General features: G+C 60.9%; 2 protein-coding genes across 6 annotated transcripts in view; both read right to left on the bottom strand.

Moving 5' to 3' along the window:
- Window positions 1–5,045, bottom strand: part of PHACTR4 (phosphatase and actin regulator 4) — a 79,043-nt gene extending 73,998 nt beyond the window's left edge. For 2 of the 4 annotated variants that reach the window (XM_010576185.1, XM_010576187.1), the window contains exon 1: window positions 4,346–5,045. The gene's annotated coding sequence lies outside the window, so the exon portion shown is untranslated. The remainder of the gene's footprint in view (window positions 1–4,345) is intronic. The other 2 variants (XR_774909.1, XR_774910.1) reach the window with 2 other exon arrangements.
- Window positions 5,046–5,282: 237 nt separating this feature from the next.
- SESN2 (sestrin 2) lies at window positions 5,283–16,264 on the bottom strand. 2 transcript variants are annotated; one of them, XM_010576188.1, is made up of 10 exons: window positions 16,172–16,264; window positions 10,860–10,925; window positions 9,730–9,927; window positions 9,168–9,350; window positions 8,584–8,793; window positions 7,969–8,119; window positions 7,682–7,797; window positions 7,191–7,381; window positions 6,820–6,964; window positions 5,283–6,734 (listed from the first exon to the last, which is right to left on the bottom strand). In XM_010576188.1, the coding sequence occupies exons 1-10, from the start codon at window positions 16,247–16,249 to the stop codon at window positions 6,648–6,650; spliced, it is 1,425 nt and encodes a 474-aa protein (XP_010574490.1). In that variant the 5' UTR covers window positions 16,250–16,264; the 3' UTR covers window positions 5,283–6,647. The 2 variants fall into 2 exon arrangements, with proteins under 2 accessions (XP_010574490.1, XP_010574491.1); XM_010576189.1 differs by lacking the exons at window positions 10,860–10,925; window positions 16,172–16,264 and adding an exon at window positions 10,110–10,310.
- Between the last annotated feature and the right edge of the window lie 3,346 nt (window positions 16,265–19,610).

Raw genomic sequence — 19,610 nt, 5'->3', positions numbered from 1 at the left:
CAGGCGGGGACCGGCCAGGCGGGGACCAGGCAGCCCCGGCTCCACCAGCCGCGGGCCGGTCCCGCCCGGCGGTGGGAAGGTTCCCCTCGGACCGGGGCTGGGAACGGCCGCCGGAGCGGAGGTGGTTTGGGGCTGAAAAATCCGATGCCAGGCAAAGAAATCGAGGGGCTGAAGGGTGAGCAGCAAGCGGTGCCTGGGGAGCTGATTTGTTCCCCTCTATTGCAGCGGCATGTGATGGGGACCCCCTTTGCACCCATCGGGGTGCTTCGTCCCCCCGGCTGGCGCAGAGCTCGGGGTGCTGGGTGGCACCCCAGAGCCTGGCTGAGGGCGCGGGGACACGATCACGAATTTTGGCTGCCTCCCGTCCCAGCGCTCCCCGCACACCACCGTGCCATCGCTGCTGCCTGGCTGCTTTTCAAGGACTAAAATGCTCCAGCAGCCAGGTGGAATTTACAGCCCACGGTGCCCCGAGCCCACAGTTTCCCCCGGGATAAGCCCAGTTTGTCCCCAGCGAGGACAGCAAGTCGGCTTTCCGGTGACAGCCAAATTGTCGCTCTTAAATCCAAAGCAAACAGCTTATTACCTGCTGCAAAGGAGCAGAGGGCCAGGCGCTCATCCGCTCCCACCCTGCCAAGCTTTCCTTCTGTGCCTGCAGGGATCGAGGTTTTGGAGGGGCTTGTGGAGGAAATCTGGCTCCCAGCCACCCGTGGGATGGCTCCTGGCACTCCAGGGACCCAAAGGTGCCCACCTTGGCGCATAGCCGGCTGCAAAGCGGCGTAGCCAGGTAAAACCTGGCTGCAAAAGCAGCGCTCAGCGTCCTGAAACTGCAACGCCACGTGTGCACCCTGATGACGGTGTCGGTCCCACAGCAGTGACCCGCTGGCACGGCCACAGGCCGGCAGGGCTGGGCACGGTGTGGGTTACGTGAGGAAGCAGCGCTGGCGCCGGGCGCAGATGGTGCCAGGGGATATTTTGGGCTCCATGGGCAGGACACATTCTGTTCCCGTGAGCTAAGGCAGCGACTGGGGGCCGGTCCCTTCTCTCCCACTCACCACCTCGCAAAACCCTCACCAGGGTCCCTGGGCAGCTCTGGGGCTCCACTGCTGGCAAGAGACTGGGAGGGACTGGGAGCACTGGGGCTGCAGGGCTCAACTCCATGCAGTCTGGGGTGACCACGGCAGAGGCTTTGCCAAGGCAGCTGCTCACTGCTGGGAAATGTGTGATCCCACGGGAGACACGGAGGATTGCCCACGGCTCTATGGACACAGGCGCTGGGCAAAGCCAGGGCAGAGAACTGCACCCGCCACCACCACTCGCTTGAGCTGAACCTCCACATCCACCTCACGCTTGAAGAATTGCTTTTTTTTCCAGCCTGAATTTATCCATCTCCAGCCCATGCAGTGGGTCCAGGTGTCTGCTTGCAGCCATACGGCAACGAGCTGCCAATGCTCGGGGCACAGATATCCCTCCTCATCTCCAGCCCTGCAGGAACCCCTGCACAGGCTGAGCCCCATCCTGGCCAACTTCCAGGGTGGGAACTTTCCTGACTGCTCAAATCCCTCCTGGAGCTTGGCCGGGCACCAGGCTCGGCGAGAGACGACCCTCGGCACGGCACCATGCCGCTGCACCCTCCCCATGTTACAGCACGGCGAGGGCAGCTCAGTCCCAGTAATGCCCATTTTGCAAAGCACTTTGGACTCCATCAGCCTTAAAGCGCTCATTCAGCACAGCCCATGATTATTATTATTATTATTTTCCCATTGCATTGCTGCATTTTAAACACAGCTAACGTGTTATGTTTTTAAATTGAGGGCAAGTGTAGTGCAAAAAGATTACATACATTGGGATCATAACTATCAGCTACAGGTAGGGAGATTATTAACACACTTTCTGCCCTGCAAGACAGACAATGAAAGCTGCCGATAATTTATATATATGCATACAAATTGCAGGCCTTGGTTAAACACAGGGTGAGGAATTTATTGGTTTGTAATTGTGACCACCTGAAAAAAGGAAGGGAGTTAAACTGACACAGTGACCCAGGCGATGAGTTAAAGGAGGCCCACGGCGCCGGCTCAGCCCTGAGTTATTTGACGCTATAGCAGAAAAATGGAGAGAAAAATAAAGCAAGGGACTGGTCCTTCCCGGGTGCTCTTGCTGCTGGCGGTCATCTGTCTGGAGAAGCGCCGAGTGCCGGTGGTAAACCCTTTGCGGATTTAAAATAAAACTGGGGCAACCAGGGAGGAAAATTTGGAGCCTAATCTGGGACTGGATGCTAAGGCCAAGCTTTGCAAGACTGTAGGACGGAAAAAAAGGGATTAAAAATAACACTTTCAAGAACCTTCCTGCTTTGCAGCTCCCTGAGCGAGGCTCAGGGCAGCGCTGGCTCCAGGCACCAGCTCCCTCCTGGGCTGAACCCTGGGGACGAGGGAGCTGGGGGCTCCCGAGCAGCCCACGGGCTCTCCCCTTGGGTCCACGAGCACCCTTTTCCCTCTGCTTTAACGTGAGGCTGTAACATCCACACGCACACCGCCTGGGAGGTGTCTAAATAGGGCCTCAACGGAGGAGAGGGGCAGAGGAGCAGCAAAGATGGGGTGGATGATGGGCACGGAGCTGGCATCCCACCCCGACCGGGTCACTCCACATCTTCTTGCAAACACAGCAGGAGACCAGCAGAAACAAGAGAAAGTCACACAAACAGATATCGTCCCTTCCTTGCTGCTGGGTGGGCAATGCCACCGGCACTGGGGTGCAAACCGTTGCTGGGGGAGAAAACCTTGGTGCACCGGGGATGCTGGGCTGGTACAGAGGGGTGCTGGAGCTTGGGCTGCTGCCAGCCACCCTGAAAGCACAGATATATATATCTCTGTGTATATATATACACTTTATTTATACATATATATATAAAAATAAAAATACATGTACATATATATATATTTTTAAGCACAAGAGGAGGTGACCTGAGCTCATGCCCTCTGCTCCCCAAACCAAACCACCATGCAAATCATGCACCGTGCAAGCGAGCAACGCACCCAGCTCCAGCCGGCTGCTTGGAGCCTTGCCCAAGCCAAAATCTCTCCCAGCTGCTGCCGCGGCGCAGCCCCACGCTCGCAGCCCTCCTTCCACCTGCCCCACAGCACCCAGAGCCGAGAAAATCATCGCAAGGCGCTGACTCACGCCGGACACCGCTTGCTCGGGTGTTGTAAACCGGTCGCCATTCCTGATGGGTTTGCAATTGCTGATGCATCACCCAGGCGCTGGGGTTTAAATATGAGCCTGGCCTGAGTTTGCAGGGCTGTAGTTTGGGTGCTGGGGGGCATTGCTGCTCCCTGGGTGTCCTCACACCCGGTTGGACTCAGTCTCATCCTGGTTATTTGATATTGCTGGGAAAAGCAAGACTGAGTGGGGATGCAGAGCAGTGACCCCACGAGATGCTGGTGCTGTTTTCACCAGATGCACCAGGGTGAAACTGCAGCAAAGAAGGATTTTCTTCTTTTTTTTTCTTTCCCCAAAGGCTCAGCCCCTCCCAGCATGGCTTAGAGACCAGAAACGGCGCCTTTACTTGGAGGATTTCTTCCATTTGAACAAAATGTTTTGCATGCCTCAAAGAAAGCCAGAAGGCAGCAGGAAAAAAATCCCTCCTCGGACAGAATCTCCCCCTTGACTTGACCCTTCTCTAATGATTGTCATTGAGCTGCCTCTAAAAGATGCCATTTTCTCATTTCTTTTGAAAAACCAACACACAAACACAATTTTCCCCTCTTTGCAGCTGAACTGCCGGTGCCATCCCACAAAGACCTCCAGCCACACCAGGTCCCCGAGACCCCGCAGCCAGACGCCTCTATGTATACAGTAGAAAAGCCACTAGCATTAAAAATCTCAAAGCGCCCTCCCTAAAATCATGCTAGACTCACTTAAAAACAACCTCATGGTTGCCGTTCCCAGTATATTTGGGGAATAAACCCACCACCCCCTGGGGCAGGGAGCTCTTACCCTGGCAGGGGCTCCCCTAGGGATCCTGGGGGGTCTCATGCACCCCCAGGTCCCCACATGGTGTTGTCCCCTCACTGGCTGGATGTTACAGGGTGACACCCTAAAAATACAGCACTTGAGGGGGGGAGCTTTGCTTTTTTCCTCTGCAGCCCTAAGGCACCATCGGTGGCTCAGCCTCCTCGGCCAGGGCTGGAAAAACACGCTGGGAAATATTTGGAAGCTGTGACTCAGCGCAGGAAAACTGCTCAGCCCCGGCTGACGCCTCCTGCAAGCCCAGCAAGCACAGGCAGGGCCCCCCCCCTGCACCCCAGGGGGTTTTCTGGTGCCTTGGAAGCATTAAGCTAACCTTTACCTGCGGTTTTTGCAGTTCTCCTCTGCGAGACATTTGCTAAACCCGCCTGCAGTCATCCGTCATGCAAAGAGGACCTGGACAGACGCCTGGATGGGGACTCCAGCCCAGGGACTTTGGCATGACCGGCAAATCCGAGACCCACCCTCCTGCCTCAGTTTCCCCAGTGCCGTTGAGCTGCCCCAAGAGCACTTTTTCCCTGGGCATGATGCAAATAGAGGCTCTGCCCTATAAACCCCCAGCAAACCCTTACCATGCCAGTAGTGCCTGAGCCCCATCCAGCATTGCTGCCCCCAGCCCCATGTGCCCCACTCAGACGGGCAGCACGGCAGGTCCTGCCTGTCTGCAGGGGCTGGAGGGTCCAGACAGCCCCCGGAGCCAGGATCTGGCTCCTTGCTGCTTTTCAGGCACGCAGCGCAGGGATGCGTCTCGGTCTGCAGGGACAGGGCTGGAGCAGGGGGACAGGCAAGCCCTCCTTGGGGATCATATCGGCAGCTGCCAGGGGCTCCTGCCTGCACCCTGATAAGTGCTGGGCTCCATATCACGGGGCTGGGGTGGCCCTAGTGCCACTTCACCCCCCTCCCAGCTCCACTGCAGCCTGCTCAGCTCCATCCCAGCAGCAGGACCAGTGCATCCCATGGGACATGTGCGTCCCACATTGGGACGAGTGTCGGTGCCCCAAATCCTGGCTTTCTGGGAGGGTGCTACATGCAGGAGAGGCTGGGAATGGTCACTGCAAGGCCGCCCCATTTGCCCCCTTGGACAACCCAGGACTGCTCCCAGGCACCCCCAGAACGGTGGGACACCCCCATCCCATACTGTGCTATGCAGGATCAGTCCCTGGGGCTGAGCAAGGGCAAAGGGAAGCTGCATCTCACACCCGCTTGCTTGGCAGCGCTGCCCTGCAGAGATTTGGAAAAAGAAAAACAGAAAAAGAAAAAAAACCGAACAACTTTATTTTTTCAAACAAGATCTGTAGCAAAGTCACAGTGGCATTTCCCTGCCCAGTCAGGAGTAAATACACCCAAAAAAAATACAGAAATAACTTAACTGGAGCTACGGTTCAGCTGAGACAAACCAAGGGTGGCTGAGTGGCAGGCGATGCTGCTGGACCCGGACCCACGCTCCAGCAGAGCCAGGAGCAGGATTCTCCCAACCAGGCACCTCCCCGGCGACCCGCGCCGCTGGGAAATGCTCTGGCACATTTGGGTCAAGCTCCAGCCACCCCATGTCCCACCCCATCACCTTCACAGCAGGCAGGAGGGCAGCCCCAGGCAGCCCTGTGCCCCAACACAGCTCCCCACCTCAACCATGAAGGTTGAGGCAGCAGAGATGCGCCAGGGGCTGAAAAATGATGCAAAAAAAGGTGTAAAACACCCCGCAGGCACTCCTACCCTCACCTTGCTCCTGCCCTGGGACCCAGGTTAAGAGGCACTTCACATTCCAAATTGCAGGGGCTCGGGCAGGCAGAGCTTAACCCCTCCTGCAGCCCTGCCAGCCCCGATACGAGCGCTGGGCTGGGGTCCGGCCGTGCCAGGGTCCACGGAGAGGAGCGGCGAGGGGCCGCGCACACCCCCAGCCACGGAGGGGATGTCCCCATGTCACAGCAGGCGCTGAAGGCAACAGAAACACCCAGGTCAGGGCAGGGAGGAGTTGCGGAGCCGCAGTCTCTCCCCCAGCCACGCAGACCCCAACATGGGGGGGACTCAGCTGGGAGACGAGTGGCACTGGGGGCTGCCCGGCTGGGCGACGGGATGGCCGGATCCTTCCCACCACTCCTGCGGCGCGTTCCTTGGGGGCGAGCCAGAGAGGTGGGGAGGGTGTGCGAGGGCAGCATCCCCACCAGCAGCTGCATGTCTTCCAGCACGATGAGACCCCAAAAAGCAGCGGCAAAGCCCACGACCCCCTCTGGTGATCCCTGGCACAAGGGCAGCCCTCCGTGGCGGCAGTCTTGGTGCCAGGAGGTGGCACAGAGGTGTAACACCAGCACTGCATGGTAAAGGCAGCATCCACGAGCACCCCAATTTGGATTCATTTGGGCTCCCCCTGAGAAAGGCACGGAGCGGTCGAGCACCCCCAGCTCTGCCAAGCCCCGGGCAGCACTCCGGTGTTTTCCCAGCACTGACAGCTTCTTGGGGGTCCCCTCTCCTGGGATGAGGGGCAGGGAAGCCCCCTCTTTCCTTCCACAACTCCAGCCCCCTTAACGGGGGGGAGACAATATTCCAGCAAAGTCTTTAGGGTACCAGCTCCCACCAGCCTTTCCCCCAAACCTGGGGCAGGAGGAGGAGGAGGGAGCAAAGGCCGGTCAGGTCATGTAGCGGGTGACGGCTCTCAGGGCGTAGAGCAGAGCCGCCTGCATCCGAGCCTCCAGCAAGAGCAGGTTGATGTGAACCTACACATGGAGAGCGGGGTCAGGGCACGGGGGGGGCTCAGCATCCCCCCACACCCTGCCAGGAGGGAAAGGGATGGGCCAGCACCTTCTCTGAGTGCTTGAAGTGTCTCCAGAACTGCGTATACATCCGCTTGGTCGTCTTCTCCGGGTAGCAAGCCACCGTCTTGATGTAGACCTTCAAGCTGCGCTCCAGGAGCTGGTTCACCTCCCCGTAGTCATAGTCGTCATAGCTAAGGGAGAGAGGAGGGTGCGTTACCCTCGGGCTTAACCCCTGCCCATTCGCACACCCCAGGCTCTTTCTGGACCTAAGCTGAGCCCCCCAACAGCATCACTTTGCCTTAGCCTAAGCAGCAGCTACAATCTCACCAAGACCAAATCACAGGCTCCCAGGCTGGACCCACTCGTGGGCTCTACCCAGGGTGGAAAACAGGCTTCGGCCACAGCTCGGGGACCTACCGGATGCCGAAGACGCAGTGGACGTAGTTCCAGATGGCTCTGCGCAGCATGGATGTGTCCACGCCGCAGTGCATGGCGATGGTGTTGTACGTCAGGTTGTAGACGACCTGGAATTTCTCGTCCAGGAGTTGCCCCACGTCGGGGTAGAGGCGGTTGATCAGCGAGTAGCCGTGGTCCTCCCAGGTGTAATCCTGCCGGAGAAAAGATGCTGGGGTAGGGGCTTGATGCACTCTATCTCAGCTGAAACCAGGACATCTTCAAAGGCAGGGACGTAAGCTGGGGTGTCCCCCCCCCATGTTGAGCCCCCCAACTATTAGCATCTGGTTGCACTGCTCAGACAGCTCCAGCCTGGTCCCAGCCCTTCACCCTCTGCACCCACGCTGTCTGTGCAATGCCAAGACCCTGGAAAGAGCCCCACTGCTCCCCCCATCAAGACAAGCAGGACCTGCCACCCCTTCCCCTCTGGCCGGCACGGGACCGCAAGCACCCACCTGGGCATGGAAAGTGGGGGGCGCCTGCTCACCCCTCCGCGTGAAGTCCTTGTAGCTGAACTCGGGGTCCTCCACGAAGCAGAGGACGTTGGACTGCAGGGAGTGATCCGCAATATCTACAAGGCACCACCGCAGCAGCTGTGAGCGACGCGGTATGATCCCAAACAGAGCCAGCCCTGCAGCTGGGGGCCTGATCCTGCTCCTCCCTGGGCAGACGCTGGCTCCTTCCCCCGCCCCAACCCATTGGGACCCCATCCTTAGCCAGCTGCACCCCTGCACCTCCTCACCCGAGGGAGTGACCAGCAAACTCTCCGTTTTCTCCAGCTCAAAGCGCGTCGCCATCTCCTCCTGCGTGACCCCCTCCTCCTCCAGCTGGCTTTCCTGCAGCAGCTTCATCCTTTCCATCAGCACCTCCACCTCCTGCATGGCATCTTTGCCCTGGCAAAGCAGAGGGCAGAGTCAATGCTGCCCCAGGTTGAGCAAGGTTGCAGAAGGGTTGCAAGCCCAGAGCAGCATGGGGCCGCTCTCAGCTCTGCTGTCACTTGGAGCAGCCCCAGGGCTGCTCTAAAGAGCATTTGCCTCTGGGTTTGTCCTACCCGGCTCCCAGCTGCCTCCGTGCCTCATCCTGGGGACTGGGAGGAGGGGGAAGCCCTGCGGAGGATGCTACTGCGCGGAGGATGCTACTGCGCGGAGGATGCTACTGCGCGGAGGATGCTACTGCGCGGAGGATGCTACTGCGCGGAGGATGCTACTAGGCGGCCCTAAAGCACCTGCTGTTCCCAATAAAAGGCCTTGGGGCAATTCCCTGGGGAAGCACCATAAAGCAGTCCAGCACCCCACCATGCCCTCCCTTCCCACCCCACATCCCCACACCTGCAAGGCAAAGCCCCCCCTCCCCTTACCCCAGAGCCCCCCATGCTATCATCAGAGGCAGGGCTGCTGTCGCTGTGGGGTGAGGGGGGCCAGCAGCCGTGCCCCCCATCCTGGTCCTCCTCGGGGTTGATGCCGCAGCCGAAGACGAAGGAGGCGAGCGAGTGGTAGTGGGTGAGGAGCACCAGGGCCTGCACCAGCTCCGCCAGCGACCAACTGTTCTCCCCCGTTTTCAGCAGAGCCTGCAAAGCACACGGGGTTGGAAAGACGCCCCCCCAGCCCCTCTGCTCGCTGCACCGTACCCCGCCACAGCACCCCAGAGCCAGGGTAAGCCAAGGGCAGGGAGACAGGAGGGTGTTTGGGATGTGCCTCCCCCATAAGCCAGCTGCTGTCACAGCAGGACAGTCCCCAGCCGTGGGGGGACAAGTCACCCCTTCCCCATCCATCGGGAGCAGTGCAGACCCTGCCCTCTGACTCAGAGATGTCCTCAGCCCTGAAAGGGTTAAACCTGGGGGGTGGGGGGCTTGAGCAAGCAGGGATGGGGTCCCTGGGGTCAAGCCCCCCAAATCGAGTGTGGTTTTGGGGGGGGATCTGCACCAGCAGCATCAGCTCTCACCTCGATGTGCTCCTTGGTGATGAGCCAGGGTCGGTGCGCCAGTAGTTTGTTGATCTCATTGAGGTTCCTGAGTTTTTGGGGGGCATAGTGCAGCCCCTGCAGCCACGCCGGGTTGCCCCCCACCCGCAGGAACTCCTCCATGTGCAAGCCCACCAGGTAGGAGCACTGGTGCCGAGCTGCTGCCTGCGGGGAGAGCCGGGCACTCAGCCCCCGGCACCGGCCAGGGACCCCCCACAACCCTCCTACAAGCCCTTGGAGAAGCCAAGGCAGGGAGCTGCCACCGCTCCTGCAGGGTTTTCCCTGGGGATATGAGTCCAGAGGGGGGTCTCTGCCCACCCCCTCCCATCAATGCTGGTCCTCAGGGGCTCTGGAGGGGAGGGGGGTGCTGGGGTACCCTGGGTGGGCACCACGGGACCAACCCCAAAGGGGCTTCCAAGCCTCTGGGACCACAGATTGGGGAGGGGGGGGCATCTCTGGGGTCCCAAATGCCTTCCTGCCTGCGGGCAAAAACCCCGCGGAGGTGCTGGGACCACACGTAACCCCATGGGACCCCCATCCTCACCATGATGGCGATGTAATGGCGCTTGTGGTAGGGCAGGGGCCCGTCCATGCGCAGCAGGAGGTACTGGGTCTTCCAGAAGCTGCTGAGATACTGGGGGTGCAGCCCCATGACCATGGTGATGTTGTCCACCCTGCCCGCCGAGACGAAGGCTTCGATGAGGAGCTGGCGTAAGCTGCTCTCCACACCTTCCTGCAGGATCTGCCGGGGTGGGGAGAGGAGGGTGGTGAAGGGTTGTGTGCTGCAGCCCCCCACTCTTCCCAACAGCTCCCCCCAACCTAGAGGGAGACCCCTCCGTCAAGCATCAGTGGCTAGCAGGACCCAGGCATCCAGGGGCACCCATCCCACCCCAGAGCACCCATCCCACCCCATCAGACGCTCACCCCATCGGAGGTGGTGCCCAGCCTCCTCCCTGCCGCCCGGTACGGACACCGCCGGCAGCCCCCACTGCCCATCTCCTCCCTCCCAGTCCCGGGGGGCTGGGTGTGATGGGGGGTCTCCATGTCGGACCCCGCACAGCCCGTCCGGCTCAGTCCGCAGCGTTGGGTTGTTTATTTGGACGCTGGTGTGCAGCGGGGAGGAGATGGGGCTCAGCTGCCCCCCCCAGCCTCTCCACCCCCACTGCGGTGACGAAACCATGTCGCTATCTCTGCTGAAGGAGGAACCATCTGGGACACCGATGCTGGGTGCTGAGATAGGGCTGTGGGTGCTCTGGCATGGGGAGTCCTGGGGATTTCAGGGCACAGTTTTTGGGGTGGGGTGGGCAGGGCAGGAGGTGGGCTACCTTTGCAGCACAGGGGAAAGACAGCCGCGTTTGGATGAGTGGGGAAACTGAGGCACAGGCAGGGACTTGGGGCAGGAAAACACCGAGGTAAAACAACACACCTGCTCCCCCCATCCTCTAAAACAAGACACCCCCCCCCCCCACTGCCACAGGGATACCCCCCCAGCTGGGTGACCCTTCCCCATCCCAGCCCTACCCCAACTGGGCATTAGCAACTGGAGGGGGGGTGGGGGTGGTGAGAACCCATCCTTAACAGCCCCCTGTCCCCCCCACCCAGGGCAGGGAGGGGTGGAGGAGCCCCCCAGCAGGGAGGGACGCACCCACCCAAGACCATCCCCACCACCCTTACCTCTCCCAGGGGGATGAAGGCACTGGGACCCTTCCCCAGCTGCTGGGGGACTTCGACCCCTGTGTCCTAGGAAGGAAAGAGCAGCAGCTTTAGTCCGGCACCGGGGTAGCCGGGAGTCACCGAACGTCCCCGGAACGAGCAACTGGCGGTGGCGGGACGAGTACGGCAGCACCGGAAAGGGTGACTCAGGCAGTCACCCCACACGGGCCACGGGGACACGCGGCCATCGCCCCCGCACCCTTGCGTCAGGCTGGGCAGAGCCTGATGAAATCGGGCAGGGGTGTTGCTCTGCACCCCCGGGAGGTGTGACACGCCGGGACGGTGTCAGGACACCGGAGCTGTGGCATCGTGGGCCAGGAGAGCGGGGATATCTCTGGCACCTGGGTCTTGGTTTACCACCGCCATGGGAAAACACAGGGGAAAACCGGAGCTGGGTCTTGGTTTACCACCTCTACGGGAAAACACAGGGGAAAACTGGAGCCCGGGGGGGGTCCCGCAGCAGCATGGATCTGACCATGGCCCTGGCTGCAGCCAGGCACTGCGGCTTGCAATCACCAGCATAAACACAGCACCCGGGGTTCCCACTAACACTCCCCAGGCACAAACGCCGATAAACATCTCCACCAGCTTTTTTTTTTTTTTTTTTTTCCCCCCAAATCTGTTAACACAGTTAAACCAGAAACGAACCACCTGGTTACAGGGCAGCTGCTGCTCTCCATGCTCCAAGCACAGGGTTCGGACCCTTTCTGACCCCCCCCAAGCCCCACCCCCCCCCCCCCCCCCAGCTCCCCAGGGAAGAGCAAGTGTTTCCATGCTATATTTTCTCCCAGCAGATCTTCTCTCTGCTGGCAGGTGGGGGCCGGCTGCACCCAGGGGCAGCAATGGGGATGCTGCAAGTAGGACCCCCCCCAACTAGAACACAAGGGGACCAGGACCCCCCCCAGCCCTCCTGCTGCAGGGGTGGCTCGGTGCCCATGGGGACCCCCCCCCCAGCCAGCCCTGGAGCTGAAACGCAGGGATGCAGCAGAGCCTGAATCCTCCCCCGCTCCACTTTTGCACCGCGGCATCCCACCAGCTTGCAAGTTTGCAACAGCGCAGGGGAAATTTCTCTGCCTGCATCACAGCAGCACCCACAGGTACCGACCGCAGACGGGGGAGGGACGCAACACCCAGCCCCGAGAGCTAAAATAATCCCCCTAAAACACCTCCAGAGAAACCAGAACCTGGTTTGGGGCTGGAAGAAAAGAGTGGAAAAGGGTTCAAGCGCTCCCAGCCCTGGGATGGAGGCGAGGGGAAAAGGGGGCTGGTGCATGGTCCCCCCAAATACAGGGGGGACACGGCGCTTACGTGAAATAAGGACCGAGACGGGGCAGCGGTAGTAGAAAGGGCATCCAGCAGACGAACGCCCACAGCATTGCTTCCTCCAACCCACGCTCCGGATACAGGTGCCAGCGGTGGCACCCATTGCCCACCGCAGAGGAGGTGCCCAGGGCCCCCACTCCGGGTGGGGAAACACCAGCCTCCTTTTCCCATTCCCAGCAGAAATTCCCCGGGTCCCTCTGCCAGCAGGAGCCAGGCTGGCACCGTGAGGTCGGGACCTGTCCCCGAGCACAGGCTGCGCTCGGTCACCTCTGCTGGGACTTTTGAATGGGAGCCCAGCACCAACCATGCAGGCAGGATGCAAGCCTGGGGTCAGGATCTGCCCACTCAGGGAGCTGGCAGGGTCTGAGCCCCCCCCGGGATGCCCAGGACCACCCTGTTCCATCCCATGGCACACAAGCCAGCGGGGAGCAGCGGTGTCACGGAGAACCGGAGGCGGCAGCAGCCATGCCCACGGTGTCGGACACGGCAAAGGTCCCATGGCCCATCCAGAGGGATGCGTCGGCCAGCAGAGACCCGCACCCTGCTTTGCTCTGGGTGCAAGGAGAGACGTGGCAGGGGGGGACGCATAGGGCAGGCGATGGCCACCGGTGACCCCCCGCTCACACCGCTGGGGACACGGAGGAAGCCGGGCACCCCGTCCCAGCGGCTGCGGGTGCTCACACACTCTTCACCACTGGAAGCGGACAGCCTTGCTCCCGCAGCACCCCAGTTACTGGGTGAACTGACCGAAGCGGGAGCTGCACTTGGGATCATCTGCAAGGCTGCTGCTCCCGCAGGACCCCACGGCTCTTGCTGTCCTGGGGGGGAAGGGGGTGGGCAAAGGTATGACCCACATTTTACTGCGCTTCTCCCTCCCGCGGCTCAGCCAGGCAGATGCTCCCCTCATCACATCAGCCACATTGCACCAAGGCAATTCCCAGTGACCCCCTTTCTCCCTTCCCCACATTACCTCCGTCCGCCCACGGCTGTCAAAGGCTCCCCGGGGTGGGCAAAGTACGGCTATCCCCGCACCCACAGCATCAATGCAGAAAAAAAGCAAGCACAGCACCCAGCGGCACCTTCCAAAACTGACAGCACGATCGGACACGCACCTTCCAGCCCGTTAATGACGGGGAAGCTCAAAGGGCAGCTCTGCCCCCCAAACCTGCTCTCTCCCCCCATGCTCAACGTCTGGCATCACACCCGGTGCCGTGCTCCCGGCCTCCTGCAACTGGGCAGGAGAGGCTGCGACGAGGTGGCAGCGAAGTTCCCGCTGCCGGGATTCACCTGCGGGAGACGGGACACGGGACACATCACGGGGCAGGGGTGCCGACGGCAGGACGGCACGTCCCGCTCTCCAGCCGTGGAGCAACGGGCCAGGGAGCCGCTTCTCCCAGGGGTCTTTTCCACGGACAAGCCCCGGGGCTGCCGCCCAGCTTCGCTAGGAGAGATACTCGAAAGCTGGAGCCGGGCACAGCCCAGGTGACGGCGGGTGCCTTCTCCTGCCAGCTGGCTCCAAATCAGCCCCGAGGCAGCGGGTGCAGCCTGGCACCCTCTCCCGAGCAGGGAAGGGGTGTGGGTGGGATGGCACGAGGTGACCACGCAGCAGCTGCCAGCGCGGCCACGTGCTCCCCAACGTGTCGGGCAGCGGGTGACGGCACGCCAGGGGCACTCGCCGGCACCGGGCTGCAGCCGACCTGGCAAAGGGAGCAGTGCCCACATCCACCGGCTCCGACCGCTCTGAGAGCACGGGGTGGTCCTGAGTCACCACGGAAGCGACATGGGGGTGACAGCCATGTCATGGCTCATGCCATCGCTGCTCCAGGTGCTGAGCTGGCTCCGCGCTGACTCACAGTTTGGGGAGAAAGAGCTGCTCTGGTGCTCCAAGAGGATCCCTGGGAGGGGACGGCAACAGAGAGAACCCTGGCAGGCAAATCCATGGGACGCAGGTGGCGGGACTTCCAACCCCAAAGGCAGCGAGCAGCCGGGGAGCCCAGCCCGCCCTGCTGCTTTTCGGTGACAGCTCAGGGTGACCTTTGAAGGTGCATTTTAATCATCCCTACGTAGAGGCTCATTATGTTTTGCTGCATTAAGCAATGCTCAGGAGCACTGCAGTTAACCCTCGGCGCACCGCCACCGGGTAGGGTATCACCTCCTGCTTCCGCTGATGGGGAAACTGAGGCACAGAGATGATGCTTTGACCCGTGCCACCCGCACAACCTGCTCCCAGGCTCCAGCTGGCACAGAGCAGGCAGAGGATCTCAACAGAGACACTGGGGGAAGAAGTTAATCCCCTGGGAGCAGAACAGGTATGCCAAGCAATGAGCCACCCCCCCCACCCCACACAGGTGCCAGTGCTTAGTCAGGTGTTGGAAAATCAGTCCTGATAAGGCGAGGTTAAACAAACACCACTGCAGCCACCTGGCACAGCAGGTTTGCCCCTCGTAACCGTGCTCCTGCCAAAAAACGGGCAGGAGGCTGTCCCTGGGCCATACTGGGGGGCGAGACCAGTGCTGGGGCTCGGCCCCACTGACGCACGGAGCCAACGTGCGAGTACCACCCCCTTGGCATGAGCTGCCCCCGCCGCACCCCCAGCCAGACCCGCTCCTGGAAAGCTAAACCCAGCTGCCACCACGCTCCAGCGAGGAGGGTAACAGGGTCCCCAAATCCCACCCTACCTCGTCCTGAAAACCTGAAGAAGTTTCACGGAGAAGAGCAGAGCTGCCGCTGAACAGACAGCCCTGCAGCGGTGCAAACCCCACTGCCACAGCACACAGGAACAAAAAACCGAGGCGCCTGCACGGCGGGTGCGAACGTCCCAGCCCACGGAGTTTCAGTGGTACCTGTTAGATGTCAGCGGCCAAGGTCTAAGGCATCCCCACCACCGCTGGCCTCCCCCAGCCTGCTCCAAAGCACCGATTTCAGGCTTCAGCTCATGCCAGGACAAGTACCGGAGGGAGTTCCCTGGCAGCACTGCTGTCTGGGGTCTTTCCCACCTGCTGTCCCAGGGTTTCCAGCTTCCAGCCCATGTCAGGAGTAACCATCCCTGCAGCTACGCCGAGGTGGCACAGCTATCTGGGGAGCCACCGACTCCCCGCGAGCAAAGCCCTGAGCTGCAGAGCAATCCCGCTGTCCCTGGGGAAGCCGGAGGGAAGGGAGCAAGAGGAAAAACTGCAAATGTTTTTTTCGGAGGGGAAAATAAGTCTGACAAATAGAGGCAATTCCCAACTTTTCAGGAAACTTGGCAACTTGCAGACCGGTCCGATTGCCTGGGAAGGACAGGGAGGTCCTGCAAAGCTCCACGGACACCTCAGGACTCCAGCCTTGCAGACTGGACTCCAAACGCAAAAGCCCTGGGCGACGCGAGAGGTTTCCCAGACCTCGCGGTTAACGGGGACATCAGAGAGATCCCATGCCCAGCCCGGGAACGGCAGCATGAGCTGAATGACTGGATGGAGCCCCCCACCCTCCCACCACCTATCCCAGCGGGCACATCCCGTTGCCAGCTCCTGCCTCAGTTTCCCTCCTCCTCCTGCCCCACGCCTGCAGGCAGGACCTCTGCCCGGCTCCCACGCACATCGCGGCTCCTGGAGGGTTCGGCAGACCCTGCCACCTCCCCATCCAGCCCCCCCCAACGTCCCCTTGCCAGGACAGGGCCACCCCATCCCCGAGAGCCCTGGGTGGGCTCCCAGCACCCTAGCCTGCTCCCGCACCCCAGCACCCTTATTTTTAAGCTCGCTGCAAAGTAAACGAGGGTTATTTTTGCAGCCCGGCTTCTCCCCTCCCTGCAACCGACCACGGCGGGGGGGGGGGGGGGGACGGGCCACGAGGCCCCCTCCAGCCCCTCCCGGCGGGACCCCCCGGCCGCCCTGCACGGTGACAGCACCCCATCCCATCCCAGGGAGAAGCAAAACGGGACCGCCCCGGGCAGGCGAGCACCGAGCCCTTACCTCGCCGCCCCGCCGGGCCCCGCAGCCCCGGTATTCCTCCGGTCCCGCGGGGGGGCACGGCGAACCGGCCAGCAGCATGGCAGCGCGGGGGGCTTAAGCGGTGGGCATGGCTCCGGGACAACCCCCCCCCTCCCCTCCCCTAGGCTCTAGAACGGCCCCGGGCGGGGTGGGGGGATCCCCGGACACCCCCCCGGGCTCTAGAACCTTCCCCGGTTCTTCGCGCTCCGCGCCCGCTTTCATAGCGCGGCGGTGGGCGGGAGGGGTAAGGGAGGTAGCCCCGCCCCCTCTCGGCGTCTCGACCAATGGTGAAGAGAGGGTGTGGCCAACGCGGGACCGTCAGCCAATAGGGAGAGGCGGCGCGGGGGATGCTGGGGGTTGTAGTTCGCCGCCGGTTCCTAGAGCGGCGGCCGGTTGAGGCCGCCGGGTGCGAATCCTGCGAACCGTGGTCGGACCCCCGGGCTGGCAGCAGCGTGAGCCCCGTCCCCGTCCCCGTCCCCGTCCCCGTGGGCAGGGGGTGTCTCACACTCCGCCCACCCTCTCTGCTCCGAGGGGAAGGAGAGGTTCCCTCTGCCCAGCCCGGCTGCGGCACTTTCCCGAGCTTTTGACACAGGGAGTCACGGAAAATGTTTCCCGGGGCCAAAGGGAAAAGAAACCTGGTGGAAAAGGCACGCCGTGCGTTTGCGGGCGGTGGTGTTTGTTCAAAATGGCTCAACTGTCCTGGTCTTACCTTGCGGGCAGAGCCCGTCCCGTGGCTCTGTGTGGCCATGAGCAATCGCTGCGTCCCCCCCTCCTGCCACCCCAGGGCACCCCAAGGCTCCCCCCAGCTTTGCACGGAGCACTTTGGTTAACCCAGTGCAGAAAAGCCCCAAGAGTTGCAGAGCAGCTTTCCCCTCCCATCCTCTACAAGGCCCACGCCAGCTCCTGTCCATTTGAATAACAAAACACCAAACCCAATAAAAGAAGGTGAAAGAAGGAAAAAATAAAATCCCACAACCACAGACAGCCCCAGACAGCAGCGCTGATAACAATCTGGTGCTGCTTGACAGCCTGCACATGGCAAAGTCCAGCAAACGGGAGTCGCTGCACAAACAACTCGGGTTTTGCCTGGCAACAGCCTCCTCCGGCTCCGGACCTGAGCTCCTGCCAATTAAGCGAACATGTCAGCGCGCCTCGGCAGCACAGTGTTGGCGGCACAGCCGACGGCCGGCACGCCACGGCACGCTCGCAGCTGCGGGGAGAGAGGACAGAGTGAGTTTCAAATGCCCCCCGGTCAGCTGCTCCTCATCCTTGTCTCCTTTCCAGTACACAGCAGCCTGCAAACACCCTGTGCTATTTTTAGGGTTGTTTTGCAACTGAGGGTGTGGGGTCTGGGCAGCTCTGGCCACCCCGAGGTGTCTGCTTCTGTATTTGCACTTGCGCCATTTGCGAGGAACAATTTGGGGGTTTAATGGCATCCGATCCGAGGTCCAGGTAGTGCCTGCTCCCAGGGGTGCCTGGCCCCACGCTCCCCTGGGGCCAAAGATGCCCCTGTCACCCCGGTCCAGGTCCATCACCTCCTCCTTTGGCCCCGTCACACCCCGCAGAGAGGCCCAGAGCTGCCTTAAACAGGGCAAGAGCCAAGGTGATGCCTGGTCCCTGGCCAGCACTGGGGCTGCAGCTACCTGAAGCCACGAGCTCTGCGTTTGCTCTGGCTGAACACATCAGCCTGGAGATGAAAAGCCATCTCTTGCTTTGCAGCAGTGAAGGCAACATGGTGTAAGCAAAGCAGAAGGGGGGGTTGCTGCCTCTGTTCTCCCCTTTCTGCTCCCCAGAAAGCTCTGGACCCGAGGGGGACAGGCTGAGATAGACCTGGGGACCCCAGGGCTGTGGGTGTGCATCAGGCAGCGGTCCAGCTCGAGACATGGGCTGGAGATGCTGCCAAATATTTAATATAAAAATATCCCATCAGAAGACACCGAGGGCTGTGCCAGAAGGACATTTGCCCTGGAGCCGGCAGGGCTGGCCAGCACTACGGCCCCTGCGTGCAGAGCAGGGACAGGAGGAGCTGAGCACGGCCCGGCGGTCGCCGAGCCAGGCAGTACACTCGCTCGGCAATACGGAGCAGCACGCAACCCCCCATCTGCTCCACAGCCCTGGGTCAGCCCATCCCGGCCGATTAGAGGCAGCCAGCGCCTTACCTGCAGCCTCAGCACTTTTCCTGGCCAGTTTGCAATGCTCCTGCCCACACAGCAGCCGGCTCAGGCTGTCAGCAGCATCTTCCCTCATTGACAGCAGCCTGGCAAAAGGAGATGACCTGCCACTGCCTCTGAGCTGCCAGGGGCTTGTACTTTCCCTTTTGTGCCAGAAATGGGTGATACCAGGCAGTGCCAAAGCAGCTTCAGCATCTCAAGTCCTTTTGTCCCACAAGCCTCACCCAAGAACGCTTGAGGTCTCATGTTTTGTCCCAATTTGAGCTCAGCAGTGCTTGTTCTTCAAGGAAATATGACTGTAGGAGGGTTTTTCCCGTGCTGGCTAATTTACAGGGGTTTACCTGGGCACACAGCAGTGCTGCAGCTAGGCTCCTTAGGATATTTGTTGAGAAAAGGGTGGCAAAGGAGAGGCAAAATTTCCTTGAGAGAGGAACCCAGGAGCTGAACCCAAACACCCTGTTCCCAGAAACACCAATCACGGGGAACACGCAACAGCTCAGTAATTATTTAGGGATTGACAGTGCCCTAGTTATCAAGATGCTGACTGTACAAGTTTGTTGCTTTAGTTTAACAGTGTGCTGCAAGAAAGCTAAACAGGAAGGCAAGGCCGATTGCTAAGTCACCTTAGAGCAAATAGCAAAGTTGGCTGGGGACAGCCGTTGCCTTCTCCGGCCTTTTGGTACTTCACCAGCCCAGCCCAGCCCCCGAGGACAAAGGGAAGCAGCAGAGACCATACAGGGACTCTCTGCAAGGAGATCCTGGGGTACCTGGAGCAGATAAGACATGCACCATTGTTCAAGTGTTTCCTTTCTTTACATGCTCCACTTCTGTCCAAAGACTGGGGAGCTGGATTGCCACCATGGCTGGTCACCCCACACCTCCCCACTAACAGCCTCCGGTGGGAAAACCCACCGGCATCTGGACTTGGTGAGCTGGAAGAAGGAAGCCCAGACTATTTCTGGGGTGGAGAAGGGAATTCCTCCGCAGCTGCATCGTTTGGAGCCACGGAGGGAAGGTGACCCCCAGTGTGGTCCTCAGCACTGCAGCTCCTCCTGGGCCAGCAAACGCTCAGCACCTCGCTCCATCAGGGTTTCTGCCCTGCAGGCAGATGGATGTGGCTTCCACAGCATAAACACATTAGAAACAATGGTTTGTACTGGTTTGTACTGGTGAGTGATCCTCGTTGCTCTGGAGCCTCTGGGAAGGAGCCGCTATCCCCCTGCTCCAGGAGCAGGGACTGGATATTGCGG

The sequence above is a fragment of the Haliaeetus leucocephalus genome, unplaced genomic scaffold, assembly GCF_000737465.1.
Source record: "Haliaeetus leucocephalus isolate CR32 unplaced genomic scaffold, Haliaeetus_leucocephalus-4.0 Scaffold517, whole genome shotgun sequence".
Lineage (NCBI taxonomy): Eukaryota > Metazoa > Chordata > Aves > Accipitriformes > Accipitridae > Haliaeetus > Haliaeetus leucocephalus.
Note: the sequence above shows the minus strand (reverse complement) of the source record. Positions and strands in the feature narration are given on the sequence as shown.